Source organism: Porites lutea, chromosome 13 (genome assembly GCF_958299795.1).
Source record: "Porites lutea chromosome 13, jaPorLute2.1, whole genome shotgun sequence".
Taxonomy (NCBI): domain Eukaryota; kingdom Metazoa; phylum Cnidaria; class Anthozoa; order Scleractinia; family Poritidae; genus Porites; species Porites lutea.
In genome coordinates this window covers 20,651,559-20,669,699 of record NC_133213.1, presented here as the reverse complement: position 1 = coordinate 20,669,699, position 18,141 = coordinate 20,651,559, and the positions used below count along the sequence as shown (strand labels likewise).

Genomic DNA, 18,141 nt, shown 5'->3' with positions numbered 1-18,141 from the left:
TTCAGCAAAGGACGTAGCGTGACGGAACAGTTAGAGTGCTGGGCTTGCAATCCGGAGAAACCGAGTTCAATCCGCGCCCTTATATAACTTGCTTACTGGATTTGTTCTTGGCAGTCCCGAGTTCAGCTTCTCGGCCATTCTTGTAAATAGCCAACTTGTTTGCCTCCAGCCAGTTAGATGGGTAGTCATGTTAGCCAGTTGTGTGGGTCGTCATGTTGGTAATTTTTTGGTAATGTAAAATTATTTTACAGCCTCCGATCAAATCAGTGAGGCAGAAATATTGGCATCTAAGTACAAGAACACGCATCCAGTTTTGCTTGACGTCACACAGTCTGAGGAGAAGCTAAAAAAACTGATCCAGCAACATGATGTTGTAATCAGGTAAGGTGACTGTAAGTTCATGGCTGCCACTAAGATTTCAAGTTGCCGCATATAAACATTTAGTAGAGTTGGATTTGAACAACCAGGAAGCTTCTTTGGTTCTACAGTAGAACCCTATTAACTCGAACTCTGAAGGGAAACGAGAAACAGTTCGAGTTAATTAGCGAGGAATTCGAGTTATCGGGGCAATTTTCAGTGAAATTTTGATCAAGGGAAAGGAAATTTTGTTCGAGTTTGCTGAGAATTGGAGTTATCCGAGTTCGAATTATCGAGGGTTTACTGCATTTCTTTTTTGTTCGCCGAGGGTCATATCCATAGAAGCCGCCAGAGGGAGCTTAAGCAATGACGACGATGATGGTGTCGAAAACGTCTGTTAAAAAGTGAATTAACGCTGTTTCAAAATTCCTTGCTCTTGTCTCATGTCGTTCAATTTGACAAATGCTGGGGAGTTGAATTCTAAAGGACTGTATCTAAGTATAAAAAAGAATTTAAGCAATCGTTGTCTTTGTTCATGCCCTGAAGAATATACGTGAAATATGGCAGTTTCACGTCCTGGTCGTGCAACGACGGCAAAGAAATGAGCAAAAAAAGCGTGACGCACGTGCAAAGACGTTGTTTTGCTAATCCAGACCTATTGCTTTTTTGCCGTACTCGTTGCCGTTGTTATCGTGGTCGTCAAAGCTTACCGAGGGTAGGAAGATCGGGGTCATAGCCAAAGGAAATTCCCTATCGGGGAAATGCCTCGTGAAATAGATTTTTAATGTGCAGCGGTCTTAGCTAGATGATTTATTGTTGTTGCTGCCCTCTCCTTCCCCAAGAATAGCCTGAAAAAACAACCGACATTTCGCGACGCCAACACTGGTTTCTCCGCGAAATGACGTCTGAGGAAAACGAACGCAGCGCGGTCCCACACTGATGACGTGCCACTACCTTGGGTGATTGGTCGTTGAAACGTCGGCTGTTTTCTCAAGCTACGCGAATAATGGTTTGAACGTACTGGTTGGGTATATAGACTTCTTCAAAATCAACCTTAAAGTGGAATGGGCGGGAAAAAAAATCGGCAAGTGTTTGAACAATATGATGATCAAGAATGTGGCCAGTGGCCAATAGCCAGTGGTCTGAAGATTCGACTTTATCTTGACAGTTACTAGTTCTGGTTACAATAGTTTTGTTTCTTTCTCTTTGTAGCTTGCTTCCTTATTCTTTACATCCTGTGGTGGCAAAGAGTTGTATTGCTCACAAAAAGAACTTGTTAACTACAAGTTATGTGCTACCTGCAATAGAGGAATTACACCAGAGGTAATCACACTGAACTTGTCTAATTTTGAAGATGCATTCATTAGAAACTTGCTTTTTTGATAACTGAGTGTAAATTGTTACCATTAATATAGTGTAGGTCCTAAAAAAGGTCTGTCGCTAGTAGCGGTTGACGTTCCCACAACCTGTGCGGAAGTCAACGTTAGAGTCAAAGTCAGTTGTATGTCGTCTGGCTATTGACACGATTGGTCAGTTGAATGGCGATTTTATTGTTCAACTGTCAGTTAACCCTTCAAGCCCCAATAGGGACCTTAAGCAACGATAATGGCGACGGCTACGAAAACGTCACTTAAAAAAGGAATTCGCGCTACTTCAAACGTTATAGCGTTTCTTCCAACCCGTTCAATTGGTCAACTGTTGGCAAATTCTTTTGGAGTTGAATTCTAAAAGACTGTATCAAAGTTGAGGAAAAGAAAAAGAAAGTCCTTGTTTTGTGTTCACGTCCTCGACAAACGTGAAATTAGGCACTGTTGTTTTGTCAATCGACAAGACAAAACGTGTTGCCGTCGCCGTAAGCTCCCTAATATCCACATACAAATTCACCAAACTATAAATATCAGTAGATTTCCTCTAAGAATTAGTCGAGAGAATTTTGTGAAAGGTCAAAACATTTTCTCCCTGGTGATCATTCTCGTAATTCTTATAATCTTTTATTGATGTCGTGAAGAGAAAATTGATGTTGGTTACTTTTGGAAGTTGCTTTACCATTTGTATAGAAAGTTAAAGCCTTGGGCCGGGTCGTTCAAAGCAATGGTCAAAGATAACGCAAGATTAGTGCGAAATTTAAATGAAAGCTTTAAAAGCAAATTCACTTTAATTCTTTTTGTCCACAATTTGATTATTGGCTACTCTAAAAAGTATAGACAAATTGTCCAAGAAAATGCTTTTGAGAAAATGAAAAAAAGACCCTGGGTTAGCGCTTATCAGACTTAGAACAATTGTTATATATTTCAGCGCGGTTGATGCTGGGATTGCGATCGTGAATGAAGTCGGCCTGGACCCTGGTATTGATCATATGCTAGCGATGGAATGTTTCGATGACGCGAAAGCTGAGGGAGCTGTGGTAAGGAAGGACTATTATTTTGAAGAAAATACGATTGGGGGACATTGGTTTGAATCACCATAATGGAATTGAGTGTACCCTCTGCTTTGCGATAAAAACGTTCACAATGTTCATATGGCCATTCAACTTGCAGCTGTCATTCTGTTTCAGGGTTTTATTTATTCGTGTTGCTCTAGATTTTTCTGTGCAAGATCATGTCCTCTCTTTAAACCTCTTACTTATTACCATTCAAGCGAAAGCTCCTTACTACTACTCTTTTGCGGTACCATTTATCATTAACTATTAAGTTTGTCGATCCATAAGTGTAAAAATTCAAGTCAAATCTCACCTGCGGTACCATTTATCATTAACTATCGAGTTTCTCGATACATAAGTGTAAAAATTAAGGTAAAAGCTATGTAAACAGTTCTTTCCTGTGGTGCTGTAATTATGCTTATGAGTCTGCGGATAAAATCCTGAAGTGTGACCATTTAAATGAAAGCTAAAAAGCAATACTTTCCTGTGGTACTGGATGACTAGGGTGACTTGAGCGAATAGGGTGAGTAGGGTGACTGGGGTAACTTGGGTGACTAGGGTGACTTGGATGACTAGGGTGACTAGGGTGACTTGGGTGACTAGGGTGACTAGGGTGGCTTGGGTGACTAGGGTGACTAGGGTGGCTTGGGTGACTAGGGTGACTTGGGTGACTAGGGTGACTAGGGTGGCTTGGGTGACTAGGGTGACTTGGGTGACTTGGGTGACTAGGGTGACTTGGGTGACTAGGTGACTAGGATGACTTGGATGACTAGGGTGACTAGGGTGACTTGGGTGACTTGGGTGACTAGGTGACTGGGGTGAGTTGGGTGACTAGGGTGGCTAGGGTGACTTGGGTGACTAGGGTGACTTGGGTGACTAGGGTGACTAAGGTGACTTGGGTGACTAAAGTGACTTGGGTGACTAGGGTGGCTATGGTGACTAGGGTGACTAGGGTGGCTTGGGTGAATGGTGTGACTTGAGAGTGAGTAGGGTCACCTTAGTTTTAGGTTGTAGTTTAATGCATAAAATGTTTACGTTGCCCATGTTTTTCCTATCGGTTTCCTTACGTGTAAAGTAGAATCCTTGTAACTCAAACTCATTAGCGAAACGAAGTAAATGTTAGTGAAGGTTTGATCAAAGGAAAGGAAACTTAGTTCGAGTTAGCGGGGAATTCGAGTGATCCGAGTTCGAGTTATGGAGGTTCTAGTGTATATACCTTATGTTGGCTTTGAAAACGTCCGATGTCTTTATTTTCAGGTAAAATCATTCCGTTCGTACTGTGGTGGTCTCCCTGCCCCAGAACACGCTGATAACCCTCTTAGATACAAGTTCAGGTACTTTGCTTATTCTTTAATTAAGTACCAATTTGTTTGTGCTAATTTATGACTTAATATCCAATTATGCAAATCGAGGATGGCCCACAAAGCTGCCTTAAGTGTTTTTTTAGTTTTTGCGTCATTTGGTCGTTTCCTTCCTTTAGGTTGGTCCATTGAGTGCTGCGCCTGCGCGTTTTTTGGTTAGGGCCTTTTGGGGCCCATTAATTTGTGCTAAGTGTTTTATTGTTTGTTTGTTTGTTTGTTTTTTTCTAGCTGGAGTCCACGAGCGGGTCTGTTGACCATCATGAACGGTGCCAAATACCTTTGGTATGGAAAGGTAGGTCTTGGATACGTACACAGCACCGTGGGCCTTTGCTTTTCCATTTGACCTAAGCTTTATAGTTCGCTGTCTTTTATGCGGCCACGTTGGGTGACAAGAACAGATCCAGCGGTTGTCTCCTCTGGCAATGTAGCTCTTTTTATACAAATTAAGCGGGGGTGGTGGTGTTGAGGGGGGGGGGGGGGGGGGGGGGCGGGATTGTATTGTTTTGTCGACGAACAACTCCGCCTTGTTACGTGTCTGAAACCAAGAATAGGGAGTCCAAGAAAACACGACAGGGACGATGGCGACGAGAACGAAAATGTCAAAAAAGGGATAGGTTGAATAGGCAAAACAACATCACGCTTTTTTGTACATTTTTTGCCGTTCCTTCTCTACCACGACGTGGAAATGCCTAATTTTATATTTTAAGGAGGACGTAACCAAGCGATGAAGAAACTTTCTCTTTCTGAACTTGGATATGGTTGTTATGAATTCAACTCCAGAAGAATTCGCTTGCATTATTTTGTAAGCGAGTTGGAATAATGTCGATAGAAATTGAAAGAAAGTCAGCTCCTTTTTTGAATGACGTTTTCGGTACCTTAAACTCCACATGGGCGACATCATTGTTTTTCAAATTTGCAAATATTGAAACAAAAGAATCTTTTGTTACAAGAACCAATGCGCTTCTGGCTGGCACATTGATATACAACAGGTGACGTCAGCGTGAGGATCGCTATTGTATAAAAAAAGGTGCTGATCTTGAAGTACTAATAATAACAGTTTGTATTTTAGACCGTCGATGTAGCCGCCGGTGGGTCTCTATTGAACGAAATCAAACCAACGAACATGTTTCCAGGATACAGACTGGAATGTTACCCCAACAGGGACTCCTTGGCATACGGCGATTTGTACGACATTAGAACTGCTAACACGATACTCAGAGGAACTCTGCGATACGAGGTTTGTACAAAAAGAAGGCGACTGTTTCGCAGTCTAGCGTTTAGAGGGCCACTGTGTTAATAGACATAATGGTACACTGAAGTATACAGAATTAATGCATTTTTCTCCACCAAGTGGCCATATTAGGTTATCCTCCAATAAACCTCTCTCTTTCAATACTGCACTAAAATGTTCCTCATATTAAAAAGTTTCAAGAATGTTACTTCATACAAAGAGTTTTTCACGAATGGAAATCGGCCTGGGTGTTTAAGCTTGGATAGATTTATTTTAGGAAGAATAACCCATAAGTGGGAATTCAAACTTCAACCTCGTGTGACACTTAGGAAGGATGCGAAATTATATTGAGCTTACCTTTTAAATGAAGCGTTGTTTATTTTGTATTTATATCCAAATGTTTGTCGAAATTGCTTCTTACCCTTTTTCAATACCATTAGGATTACAAAAGAGTTCATATCTCTTTGCGATTTATTTCCCAGGGTTATGCTACCGCTTGCTTGGCTTTGTTTCAACTTGGAATGTACAGCTCGGCGGAACGATCTGATCTAGCTTTAGCTCACGAACAGCCCTGGGTAAGATCTTTGTAAGGCAACATACTTATTTGTTTGTTGGCCATACACTTTTAAGCCGTTTACCAGATTATTTGTAGTTTAAGATTCTATGACACCCGTTTTCTACCCCGCCCCTATTAAACTCAATAGAAAGGCAAACTTTTCTCTTATGGAAAAATGTCAGGTCAAGGGAGAGGTAGGTGGTCCGTTTTCCAAAATCGTATTCGCAATAATAATTTTATGTGAAACCCTTCTCCGACATATCAATGTCGGGTTATTGGAGGGATAGGTGGGCAGTTTCCTAGCATCTTATTAGCTGTATAAGATTCTCCCCACCTACCCCTCCTCTAAGCCAAGGTTAGCATTGACTTCCCTCGTATGGCAAAATTTCGGGTCAAGAGAGGAGTTGGAGGTCCGTTTGCCAGACTCTAGTTCGCAATTTAATTGTACCTACCGCTCCCCTAACGCAACGTCAAAACTGACTTCTCTAGTATGACAAAATATCAGGTCCAGAGAGGAGTTAGAGGCCCGTTTACCAGAATCTTATCCGCAATATAATAAATTATCTGGGAAACTGCCCACCTACCCTCCCCTAATTCAAGGTAACTGACTTCTCTCCTATGGCAAAATTTTGGGTGAAGGGAGTGTTAAGTGGGCAGTTTCCCAGAATCTCATACTGATCAATTCATTCCTATTTTTGCCCCTACACTTCAGAAACAAGTGTTGGCCAAGCTGGTTGGCAGACCTGACGCCGGCGAATCCGAGTTGTATTCGCTTGTATTTGAGAAAGTAGGCAAAGATCAAGCTCGTTTGCAGGCTATCAAGGAGTAAGTATAGTCTTCTTTCGAGTTACTTTTATTCTAGATCGTTCAAAGCCCTGTGTTGCTGGGAAAACACTCGATTCCATTCGCTTAAATGTTGTTGGACATCTTATGATGCCTACAAAAATTAATTGCATAAACCCTTTAATTCTCAAGATCTCAGTAGTAATTCTCCTTTCTGGCTTCTACACATTTTTATTATTTATTAGTTAAGAGAATTTGAATTTATGTCAAAAGCGCATACTCTCGCTGCCTTTTCTCAGCACCTTTTTTTGCTGGAAAATGTATTGGATTTACATTCCAATCCCGGAGACAGGGCACTGCCTATAATAGTCATTAGGGTTAAGCAATGACTATGATGATTATGATTAAGCACTGAAAATAGTGATTAAGAGTTAAGCATTGATTACCCTGATTAGGGTTAATCACTGAAAATAGTTATCAGATTAGTGTTAAGCTCTGACTCAAAATGGTTAGTGATCATTTGCTGTTAGGGTTGAGGCTATAAAAGTGTAAATTAAAATTGCACTAGCCAGTAAATCCACCATAGTGTTGCGGCATGGGCAACGGGCTACAGCGCTTTTCCCTGGAAAACAGGCCTCTGTCATCAGGGAAACAGTACCTGCGCCTCCCGTTCGTCGTTCGTTTGAATACGCAAATAAAGAGGTTAAGCATCACGTTTACGTCAAACGGCAAAAGCGAATTTGTACCACGTGACCAAGTTCCCCTTTGCTTATCGCCTACTGTTCATTTTTTCTACACATGAATTAGTATTTTCACATACCTTTTTATCCATAAGGATTTTCTGAGCTGTTTTTATCCGCTCATTTTCCATTTTGAGAAATTCCCAACTTGAATCTGACGTTTGCCGTTTGCCGTATACATGAAGCTTAAACTCTCTGATGGATCTTCGCGTCGAACCAATCAACTGAATCAGATGAGGGGGGTTAAATATACATTATCATACATTTTTTTTGTTTATTAGTTTAGTTCGTCGCATGTTAAGATCGACGTTTATCCCGGAGACCGTGGATCTTCAGACGTTCTATCCGTCGGAAGCAGACGGATAGAACGTGTTGGACTATCCAAACTCATTCAGACGAACTTAACTGAGCCAGATGTCGATTCTTTCCTGAACTTAACTCACTGAGTTTGGTTCGTCTCATGAAAAGCTCGAAGGGATCAATTTAGTTTTCTGGGAAACTACCTACCCACCCCTCCCCTAAGTCATCATTATCACTTACTTCTCACTTAGGGAAAAATGTTGGCTTAGGGGAGGGGTAGGTGGGCAATTTCCCAGAAACCTAAATTGAGGCGTTTTTGAGCGACGCACGTCATTCGGAAATCTGTTTTTTCGCATTTTACAAAATTGAATTTCGAATTTGTCTGTAATTTTGACTTTTACCTCCTCTAGTGGTAGAAGGACAGTAGGTCCCTCTGTTGTTGTTACATTTGATCTTTTTACTCCGAGTTCCCTGTCCTGCACTGAGATTGTTCGTTTTCCAGCGGCGCCACGCGGTTCAATACTCTAAATTCTCGCTTTTCAATGTCCTTCGCTTGTGTATGACTTTTTCCAAATATCAGCTCGATGAACGCAACGCGAAATTGTCTTAGTCTGACACAGTAAATTATAGGGTTTACTAGCGAGTTAGCTGTAATTGTCAAGATTACTGTAAAGGTGAGAATGTCCTGTAAATTAACTGATTTTACAACGTCGTTACTTGTTAGTAAACCGACGAAAAGGAGAGGTAAAAAACTCAGCATTAAGAAAAAGAGCACAGTTGTTGTCGTTTTTAGAGCTTTCTTCTCCTTCAATTTCTTTTGTTTAACTTCCGCTGAAACGTGCTGATTAGCAATTTCTTTTTCGTGGCGACGAGCCTCACGGTAAAGCACAACTTGGCAGAATACAATAATGGCTAGCGCCGTGATTACGCTGATAGTCCTTGTTATACTGAAAAATGAAATAAGCAGCGTTAGTACCAATGCCATGATCCAAAGAAAAACGGATGAATATATTAAACGAGCTTCCGTGACGATGGTTGTGTACTGTAAAGTATGTTTGATCGCTATGTAGCGCTCCAGGTTTATCATAACCATGTGAAAGAGTGATGAAAGAGTTAACAGTTTAAATATAAATTGGCACAAAAGTGTTTGCCACAGAGCGTCGTCCCCTTGTCCGCGTGCTGTCAACCAAGAGATAAAAGCAGGTTGTCCAATTGCGCCCATTACGGCATCGGTAGTCGCCAAACAAGCCAGTGTAATGTTGGATTGGGTTCTCAGAATGGACTTGGTTTTTACACAGATTATGATCAGTACGTTGAGAATAGTTGTCAGAGGACAAGTTATAATGTTTGCAACTGTGATGAAGACAAGCACTGCAAAGGCTTCTCCAGTTACAGGCTCTTTGCCTTCTTGCCGATCAGTCGCACTTGTGTCCATGTCTTCCATGTGAGAGAGACAGATGGTTTGGGTTCCGTTTTTATTAGTTTCAATGGATTAAATTATTTTATGTACTTTCATTAATCAAGAAAACCGACCTACTTTAATAATAAGCATTCGGCAACTTAAAATGTCCAGCCAAGTTTTAAAGTATCAACAAAGGATATATAAAGTAATTACCATCTTTAAAAAGCACAAACGAAATCAAAACTTGTCAACCAAATTAAAATGGTCCGACTTAATAGAAAGTTAGACTGTTTGCACGGTATACCCCAGAATCATTACTTAAATTTTGCGGAGTCTCACTTTTGACGAAAAATTGCTTTTGGTTTTGCTGAGATAAATTATTGTACAGTTATTAAGGTGCTTTTTAAGCAAATTCGAACAACAGCTGACTCAGAGATTATGTTTCTGGTAAAGTCTTGTTATCCGCTTTATAGAATCAGACTTTGTATTTGATTTGCATTATTTGAATACTGAAATTAGTTGCTTGCTGAGGCGCCAAAAATGGCAAACATAATAGGGCCATTTATACGAGGAAAAATAGGACGCGTCTTACATAGGACGCGTCTTAAATAGGACGCGAACTTTCCGTATAAACGGCACATTCGTCTAAAATAAGACGCGGCTTAGCTAAGACGCGTCTTATTTTAGAACAGCCCTTAACACCTGTTCTTAGATAAGACGCGTCTTAGCTAAGACGAGAAAAACTTGGTATAAATGACCTTCGCGTCTTACATAAGACGCGAACGCATAGTACGCATGCGTTAATTTTTGGCGCGCCACGTTGGATTGCCGTTGCTACGGGCAACATTCACATGAAAACGAGTCAAGAACAGAAATAAGACGCGAACCATTTATACGAGCTGTTCTCGTCTTAGATAAGATATGCTCGTATAAATGGTACAGTTCACGTCTTATTTAAGACGCGTCTTATGTAAGACGCGTCTTATTTTTCCTCGTATAAATGGCCCTATTGTGACAAAATAATTTGTCTATTTTATTTATTTATTTTTGCAAGCACTTCTGTTTTTATAACTCTTTCTTGTCAAAAAAAAAAAAAAAAAAAGAAAGTCGTTGTATTGATGTTAAGACAAAAGCACGAAACGTGAGCGACTTACACTGTATGTGAAATCACGGTTTCATCGATCAATACCCCTAGCATTTTATGATACGATAAATCGATCGATTTTGTGCGCGAGCGTCACCAGAAACCAACATTGAAGAATAAGAGTTTAGCATAAAAATTGTCGTTAACTTAAGACGTTATTCTATTCCTTTTCTGGCTAATTGAGATTAAAAGGTTTCCCCGGCCACTGCCTTTACAATAACTGACTTGTTTGCATTTTTCTCGCTGTTTTCACGTTTGCCTGCGATTTTTGTGGGTCATTGTTTTCATTTTGATACGTTTTCGACTGTTTTCTACTTTACACACTTACAATATGTATGCGTTTATCTTTTGATCCACTTTCAAGACCTTTTTCAAATTCGCGATACTTTTTCGATAAAAAGACGCTCGGCGCGTCAGGCGCCGTCCACACGAATCCGGCTATTTTTGAAACCGCATCTTTTTCACTCGAATCAGCCTTTCGTCCACACGAAACCAGTGAATCCGGTCACCGAAACCGTATCTTTTTTAAACCGCTCTACACAGTGGTTTAAGACCCTATCAACTCGATTCCGGATAAAAAAAATATGCGTCTTCAAACGTGTTCGGATTCGTGTGGACATGGCCTTAATGTGATGTTACACGGGACGATTCGCAACGACGACGATATTTGGCGCAACACAGCGTTGCAATGTTGAAACAATGTTGCAAGTATTCAAAACAATGTCGCAACAATGTTGCAACGCTGTGTTGTGCAAAAACTCGTCGTTGCGAATCGTCTCGTGTAACATCACCTTTAGAATGGACGGAAGGCCTTAACGCCCAATTGTTTTTCAGCATTATGCCTAAAGAAATGAGGAATTTTTGTGTGATTTTGAGTTTTAATTTGTAATTCTAAGTACAATACGTCCGTCGTAATCTTACGATGTTAGTGTAGGTAATAGCATGATTTGTAGTGATATTTGGCATAAATATTACGAGTGATATTTCGAAATTGTTATACGTAATTTCACGAGCCGTTAGGCGTGTGAAATGTGATACAATTTTGAAATATCGCGAGTGGTATTTATGCATGCTATTGTTTGTTTATACTACTACCCATGCACAAATGGTTTGTAATTTTCACATGACGTTTTTCAAATTAAGCTGAAATATCACCGCTCTAAGCCAATCAAATTGCAGAAATTTCTCATGTAGTAGTATAAAAATATTTATACTACTACATGAAAAATTTCTGCAATTTGATTGGCTTAGAGTAGTAATTTGAAATACCTACATGTGAAAATTACAAACCATTTGTGGGCAAGAGTATAAACAAATAATAGGATGATTTGTACTCGCAAAAAACGTATATTAAATTTCTGTGCGAGTCCTTGAAAAGTCCTTGCATTTTCTTTGACTTTGAATGTAGTGGCCCGGAAAGTGTTTTCTGATGCTTTTTGGTTGTCCAAGACAGAATATAAATCATAGCTCAGAGAATTTAAAGGTTATTTACATAAAGTGCTCTATGTCTTATGCAATAATTAACTAACAATTTAAGACAAGTGAAATGAAAAATGTAGAGAGGTTGGTGAAGCAAACAGTTCAAGCCTTAAAGTCTTATTAGAATAGACTGGGAATGTGCATTTTTGTACAATCTGTGAAATTATATTACTAGTAGGTGGTCCTTGAAAATGTAATGTGGTTCTTGAAAAGTCCTTGCAAAATGGTTGCAATTTTTTGTATGAACCCTGTTAATAAGACAACGGGGAAAGGCCTTTATAGCTTTTTAGTTATTTTATATTTATGTATTTAGTATTTGTTATTTATTGCACCCCACCGAGGAACTGCTGCCGCTGTTTAAATGATGAAAATCAAACTCAAAGTTCTATGCAGCAGATAACAATAACTTATCCGAAAAATAACCTTAACCAGCTGTTCAGTATAAAAACGAGAAAGTTTAGGATTAAAGAAAGTAATGTCGCTTCTGTCAAACGAATGGTATTGTGTTCCTAATAAGCCAGTTGAACGCGGATTCAAAATTCGTAATTGCAAATTATCTTCGCAAAGCTCAGTCACACCTTTATTTACTTATTATTATTATTGCTGTTATTATATATAATTACTATTATTATTGTTATTATTATTTATCTAAATGACTCATTCGTTATTTTGGTATTCCAGTTAAAGAATATGATATTTGTAACCCTCATGTTTAGTCCAGATATTAGGGAGCTTAAGCAACGACGGCGACGGCAACGAGAACGGAAAAAAAGCGATAGGCTTAGATTGGCAAAGTTCAGTATGGAATTACTGTGCTCTTTTCGCAATCCGTAGACGGCTCTTAATGTTTTCACAGACTAGAATAAGAGCAAATTGGTTTGGTGCGGTCTTTACTAGTTTGGACCGATTATATTATGCAGATTGATAGACACACAAAACGGCCTACTTTGAGGATTAGTTTTCGCTAGATTCAAATATCCAAGGGGATTTTTTTATAAAGCAAAAGTGATTTTAAGATAAACGAAGGAAAATCTTGTCAATCAAATTGAAATGGTTCGACTCAATGACAAATGAAACTGCGAGGAAATTAGCATTGCTAACAAAGAAATGCTGAAATAATAATAATGATGATGATGATGAAAAATAGGAAAATATTTCATCAGAGGTTTTTACGTCAGTCATGTCCATAAATTATTTCTTTATTTATTTATCCTTTCATTATTCTTGGTATCTCAGCGAGCTACTGCTGCTCCTATTCAGATTTTAAAAATCAAATAGAAATATATCTATGAGGCAGATGTTAACACTTTATCCAGACATAATCTTCTTCAGCTGTGCACTTTAAATTTGACCTGCTTGAATTCAGTAATAAAAGCACTCCGACTACTAACTGTGTGATTTATATCAGCTTCAACAGGAAAGTTTATCAAAACTAAAACAAATGATGACTTTTGGAGTACAATTTGCTGAATCTTTTCCAATAACTTTACGATACTATTGTTCTTTACATAGATACGAAACGTCGGCGAATTGCGTAGTCATGATTTCAGTGATCAACACCGTAGCAATTTTTTCAATTTTGAAAATATTGAACCGTTGAAACTCGCACAACATTTGATTATGCCAGAGTCGGCCGAAGATTCAGAGCTTAGGCCTAGGCCAAACGTCGAACTTTTCATGAGTCGAACCAAACTCTAATTTGGGTTGACCTAAATTAAGTTATGATCGTCTGTTGGGTCAGACGTCGAACTTAGGACGCGTCGAACCAATCACCTGAATCAGGTCACTAATAAATTTTCTCCCGAACGAGGTTAAATATGCATTATCACACAATTTTTTTTATTTATTAGTTTAGTCTGTCGCATGTGAGGATCGCTTTTTGTCCCAGAGACCGTGGATCTTCAGACGTTCTATCCCTCTGAAGCAGATGGACAGAACGTGTTGGACTATATCCAAACTCATTCAGACGAACTTAACTGAGCCAGATGTCGATTCTTTCCTGAACTTAACTCACTGAGTTTGGTTCGTCTCATGAAAAGCTCGAAGGGATCAATTTAGAGTTTTCTGGGAAACTGCCACCTACCCCTCCCCTAAGCCATCATTATCTCTTACTTCTCACTTAGGGCAAAATGTTCGCTTTGGGGAGGGGTAGGTGGGCAATTTCCCAGAAACCTAAATTGATCAAAGGCGTTGTTGAGCGACGCACGTCATTCGGAAATTTATTTCCCGCATTTTACAAAATTGAATTTCTAATTTGTCTGTAATTTTGACTTTTACCTCTTCTAGTGTTAAAAGGACAGTAGGTCTCTCTGTTGTTGTTACATTTGATCTTTTTACTCCCAGTCCCTTGTCCTGAACTGATATTGTTCGTTTTCCAGCGGCGCCACGCGGTTCAATACTCTAAATGCTCGCTTTTCAATGTCCTTCGCTTGTGTATGACTTTTTCCAAATGTCAGCTCGATGAGCGCAACGCGAAATTGTCTTAGTCTGACACAGTAAGTTATAGGGTTTACTAGCGAGTTAGCTGTAATTGTCAAGATTACTGTAAAGGTGAGAATGTCCTGTAAATTAACTGATTTTACAACGTCGTTACTTTTTAGTAAACCGACGAAAAGGAGAGGTAAAAAACTCAGCATTAAGAAAAAGAGCACAGTTGTTGTCGTTTTTAGAGCTTTCTTCTCCTTCAATTTCTTTTGTTTAACTTCGACTGAAACTTGCTGATTCGCAATTTCTTTTTCGTGGCGACGAGCCTCGCGGTAAAGCACAACTTGGCAGAATACAATAATGGCTAGCGGCGTGATTACGCTGATAATCCTTGTCATACTAAAAAATGACGTAAGCAGCGTTAGTACCAATGCCATGATCCAAAGAAAAACGGATAAATATGTTAAACGAGCTTCCGTGACGATGCTTGTGTACCGTAAAGCATGTTTGATCGCTATGTAGCGCTCCAGGTTTATCATAACCATGTGAAGGAGTGGTGAAAAAGTTAACAGTTTAAATATGAATTGACACAAAAGTGTTTGCCACAGAGCGTCGTCCCCTTGTCCGCGTGCTATCAACCAAGAGATAAAAACAGGTTGTCCAATTGCGCCCATCACGACATCGGTGATCGCCAAACAAGCCAGCGTAATGTTGGATTGGGTTCTCAGAGCAGACTTGGTTTTTACACAGATTATGATCAGTACATTGAGGATAGTTGTTAGAGGACAAGTTATAATGCTTGCGACTGTGATGAAGACAAGCACTGCAAAGGCTTCTCCAGTTACAGGCTCTTTACCTTCTTGCCGATCAGTCGCATTTGTGTCCATGTCTTTCGTGTGAGACAGACAGTTGGTTTGGGTTCCGTTTTTATTAGTTTCAATGGATTAAGTTATTTTATGTACTTTCAGTAATAAAGAAAACCGACCTTCTTTAATAATAAGCATTCGGCAACTTAAAATGTCCAGCCAAGTTTTAAAATATCCACAAAGGATATATAAAGTAATTATCATCTTTTGAAAGTACAAACGAAATCAAAACGTGTCAACCAAATTAAACTGGTCCGACTTAATAGAGAGTGAGACTGGTTGCATGGTATACCCCAGAATCATTACTCAAATTTTGCGGAGTCTCACTTTTGACGAAAAATTGCTTTTGGTTTTGCTGAGATAAATTATTGGACAGTTAGTAAGGTGCTTTCTAAGCAAATTCGAACAACAGCTGAATCAAAGCACTGTCAGAGATTATGTTTCTGGTAAAGTGTTGTTAGAGTGGTTTTCGTTTGAGTGTCGTAAAACCAAAACCAAAGTAATTATTCTGGCCAATCACATAGGACACAGACAATACATTGAACCAATCAAAACTCGAAGTAATTACATGTGGCTGACGCAAAGCGCGGGAAAATGCATGCGAGCGCGTCACAATTGGCTTTGGTTTTACTTCTGATTGGATGAAAAGGTGGCGCGAATCTTTTAAGCCAATCGCATCGTGTAGAAAGTGCAAAACCAATTACTTTTCGACACTCAAATGAAAACCGCTCTATCCGCTTCATAAAATCAGACTTTGTAATTGATTTGCATTATTTGAATACTGACATTAGTTGCTTGCTAAGACGCCAAAAATAGCAAACAAACAAACATATTTTCACAAAATAATTTTTCTGTTTTATTTATTTATTTTTGCAAGCACTACTGTTTTTATAACTCTTTCTTGCCAAAAAAAAAGAAAAAAAAGAAAGTCGTTGTATTGATGTTAAACACAAAAGCACGAACCGTGAGCGACTTACACTGTATGTGAAATCACGGTTTCATTGATCAATACCCCTAGCATTTTATGATACGATAAAACGATCGATTTTGTGCGCGAGCGTCACCGGAAACCAACCTTGAAGAATAAGAGTTTACAATAAAAATTGTCGTTAACTTGAGACGTTATTCTATTCCTTTTTTGGCTTATTGAGATTAAAAGGTTTCCCCGGCCACTGCCTTTACAATAACTGACTTGTTTGCATTTTTCTCGTTGTTTTCACGTTTGCCTGCGATTTTTGTGGGTCATTGTTTTCATTTTGATACGTTTTCGACTGTTTTCGACTTTACGCACTTACAATATGTATGCGTTTTTCTTTTGATCCACTTTCAAGAACTTTTTCAAATCCGCGATACATTTTCGATAAAAAGACGCTCGGCGCGTTAGGCGCCGTCCACACCAATCCGGGTATTTGCGAAACCGCATCCTTTTAACTCGGATCGGCCTTTCGTCCACACGAAACCAGTGAATCCGGTCACCGAAACCGTACCTTTTTTAAACCGCTCTTTACAGTGGTTTAAGGTCCTATCAACACGATTCCGGATAAAAAAAATATGCGTCTTCAAACGTGTTCGGATTCGTGTGGACATGGCCTTAATGTGATGTTACGCGGGATGATTCGGAACGACGACGATATTTGGCGCAACACAGCGTTGCAATGTTGGGACAATGTTGCAAGTATTCAAAACAATGTAGCAACAATGTTGCAACGCTGTGTTGTGCAAAAAATCGTCGTTGCGAATCGTCTCGTGTAACATCACCTTTAGAATGGACGGAAGGCCTAAACGCCTAATTGTTTTTCAGCATTTTGCCTAAAGAAATGAGGAATTTGTGTGTGATTTTGAGTTTTAATTTGTAATTCTAAGTACAATACGTCCGTCGTAATCTTACGATGTTAGTATAGGTAATAACATGATTTGTAGTGATATTTGTTATAAATACCACGAAAGATATTTCGAAATTGTTACACGTAATTTCACGAGCCGTTAGGCGTGTGAAATGTGATACAATTTTGAAATATCACGAGTGGTAGTTATGCCAAATGTCACGTACAAATCATGCTATTATTTGTTTATACTACTACCCACAAATGGTTTGTAATTCTCACATGTAGGTTTTTCAAATTAAGCTGAATTACACCGCTCTAAGCCAATCAAATTGCAGAAATTTCTCATGTATTAGTATAAAAACATTTATACTACTACATGAAAAATTTCTGCAATTTGATTGGCTTGGAGTAGTAATTTGAAATACCTACATGTGAAATTGTGGGTAGTAGTATAAACAAACTCGTAGTAGTATAAACAACTCGCAAATTACGTATAGCAATTTCAAAATATCACTCGTGGTAAAATTTATGCCAAATATTACTACAAATCATGCTATTACCTATACAAATGAAACCTTTGTAGTACAACTTTCATGAAGTGCTATTTGTTTTTTCAGCGTAGTTCTAGTTAGAGAAATTTTGAATTTTGTTCAATGTTGGTGAGGAGATGGACTAGGGCAACGGCAGTAGGTCTCTTTGTCTATTCAATACTTTAAAAACTCGTGTTTCGATACCTTCAGCTTGTGCATAACTTTTTCTAAATATCAGCTGAATAAACGCAACGCGAAACTGTCTTACTCTGACACAGTAAATAATTGGGTTTACAAACGAGTTAGCAATAACTGAAAAGATGACTGTAAGCGTAAGAATGTCGCGTGAATTATCTGACTCGATTACATAGATATTAAATAATATTTGGACGAATGTGAGAGGTGAGTAATTCAACAGTAAGAAAAAGAGCACAGTTGTTGTCGTTTTAAGAGCTTTCTTCTCCTTCAACTTTCTTTGTTTAACTTCCATTGAAATTTGCTGCTCAATGGCTTGTCTTTGATGACGACGAGCCTCGCGATAAAGCACAAACTCACAGAACGCAATAATGGCCATGCATGACGCCATGGTAGCACCGCTAATTTTTCGCATCATGTTACTATTTTGAAGAATCGCAGGCAGCGTCAGGAGAAATGCTAGTATCCAAAGAAAAGCAGATGAACATATTAAGCGAACTTCCGTGACGATGGTTGTGTATCGCAAAG

At 39.1% G+C, this 18,141-nt stretch overlaps 1 protein-coding gene across 2 annotated transcripts in view; it reads left to right on the top strand.

Moving 5' to 3' along the window:
• Positions 1-18,141, top strand: part of LOC140923126 (alpha-aminoadipic semialdehyde synthase, mitochondrial-like) — a 41,784-nt gene that overhangs the window by 9,805 nt on the left and 13,838 nt on the right. For both annotated transcript variants that reach the window (XR_012164130.1, XM_073373196.1), the window contains exons 13-20: positions 252-381; positions 1,570-1,680; positions 2,653-2,761; positions 4,034-4,110; positions 4,366-4,429; positions 5,207-5,374; positions 5,851-5,943; positions 6,637-6,749. Coding sequence is in view for 1 of the 2 variants with exons in the window: in XM_073373196.1 (XP_073229297.1) it covers positions 252-381; positions 1,570-1,680; positions 2,653-2,761; positions 4,034-4,110; positions 4,366-4,429; positions 5,207-5,374; positions 5,851-5,943; positions 6,637-6,749 (865 nt within the window). In the remaining variant the exon portion in view is untranslated. The remainder of the gene's footprint in view (positions 1-251; positions 382-1,569; positions 1,681-2,652; positions 2,762-4,033; positions 4,111-4,365; positions 4,430-5,206; positions 5,375-5,850; positions 5,944-6,636; positions 6,750-18,141) is intronic.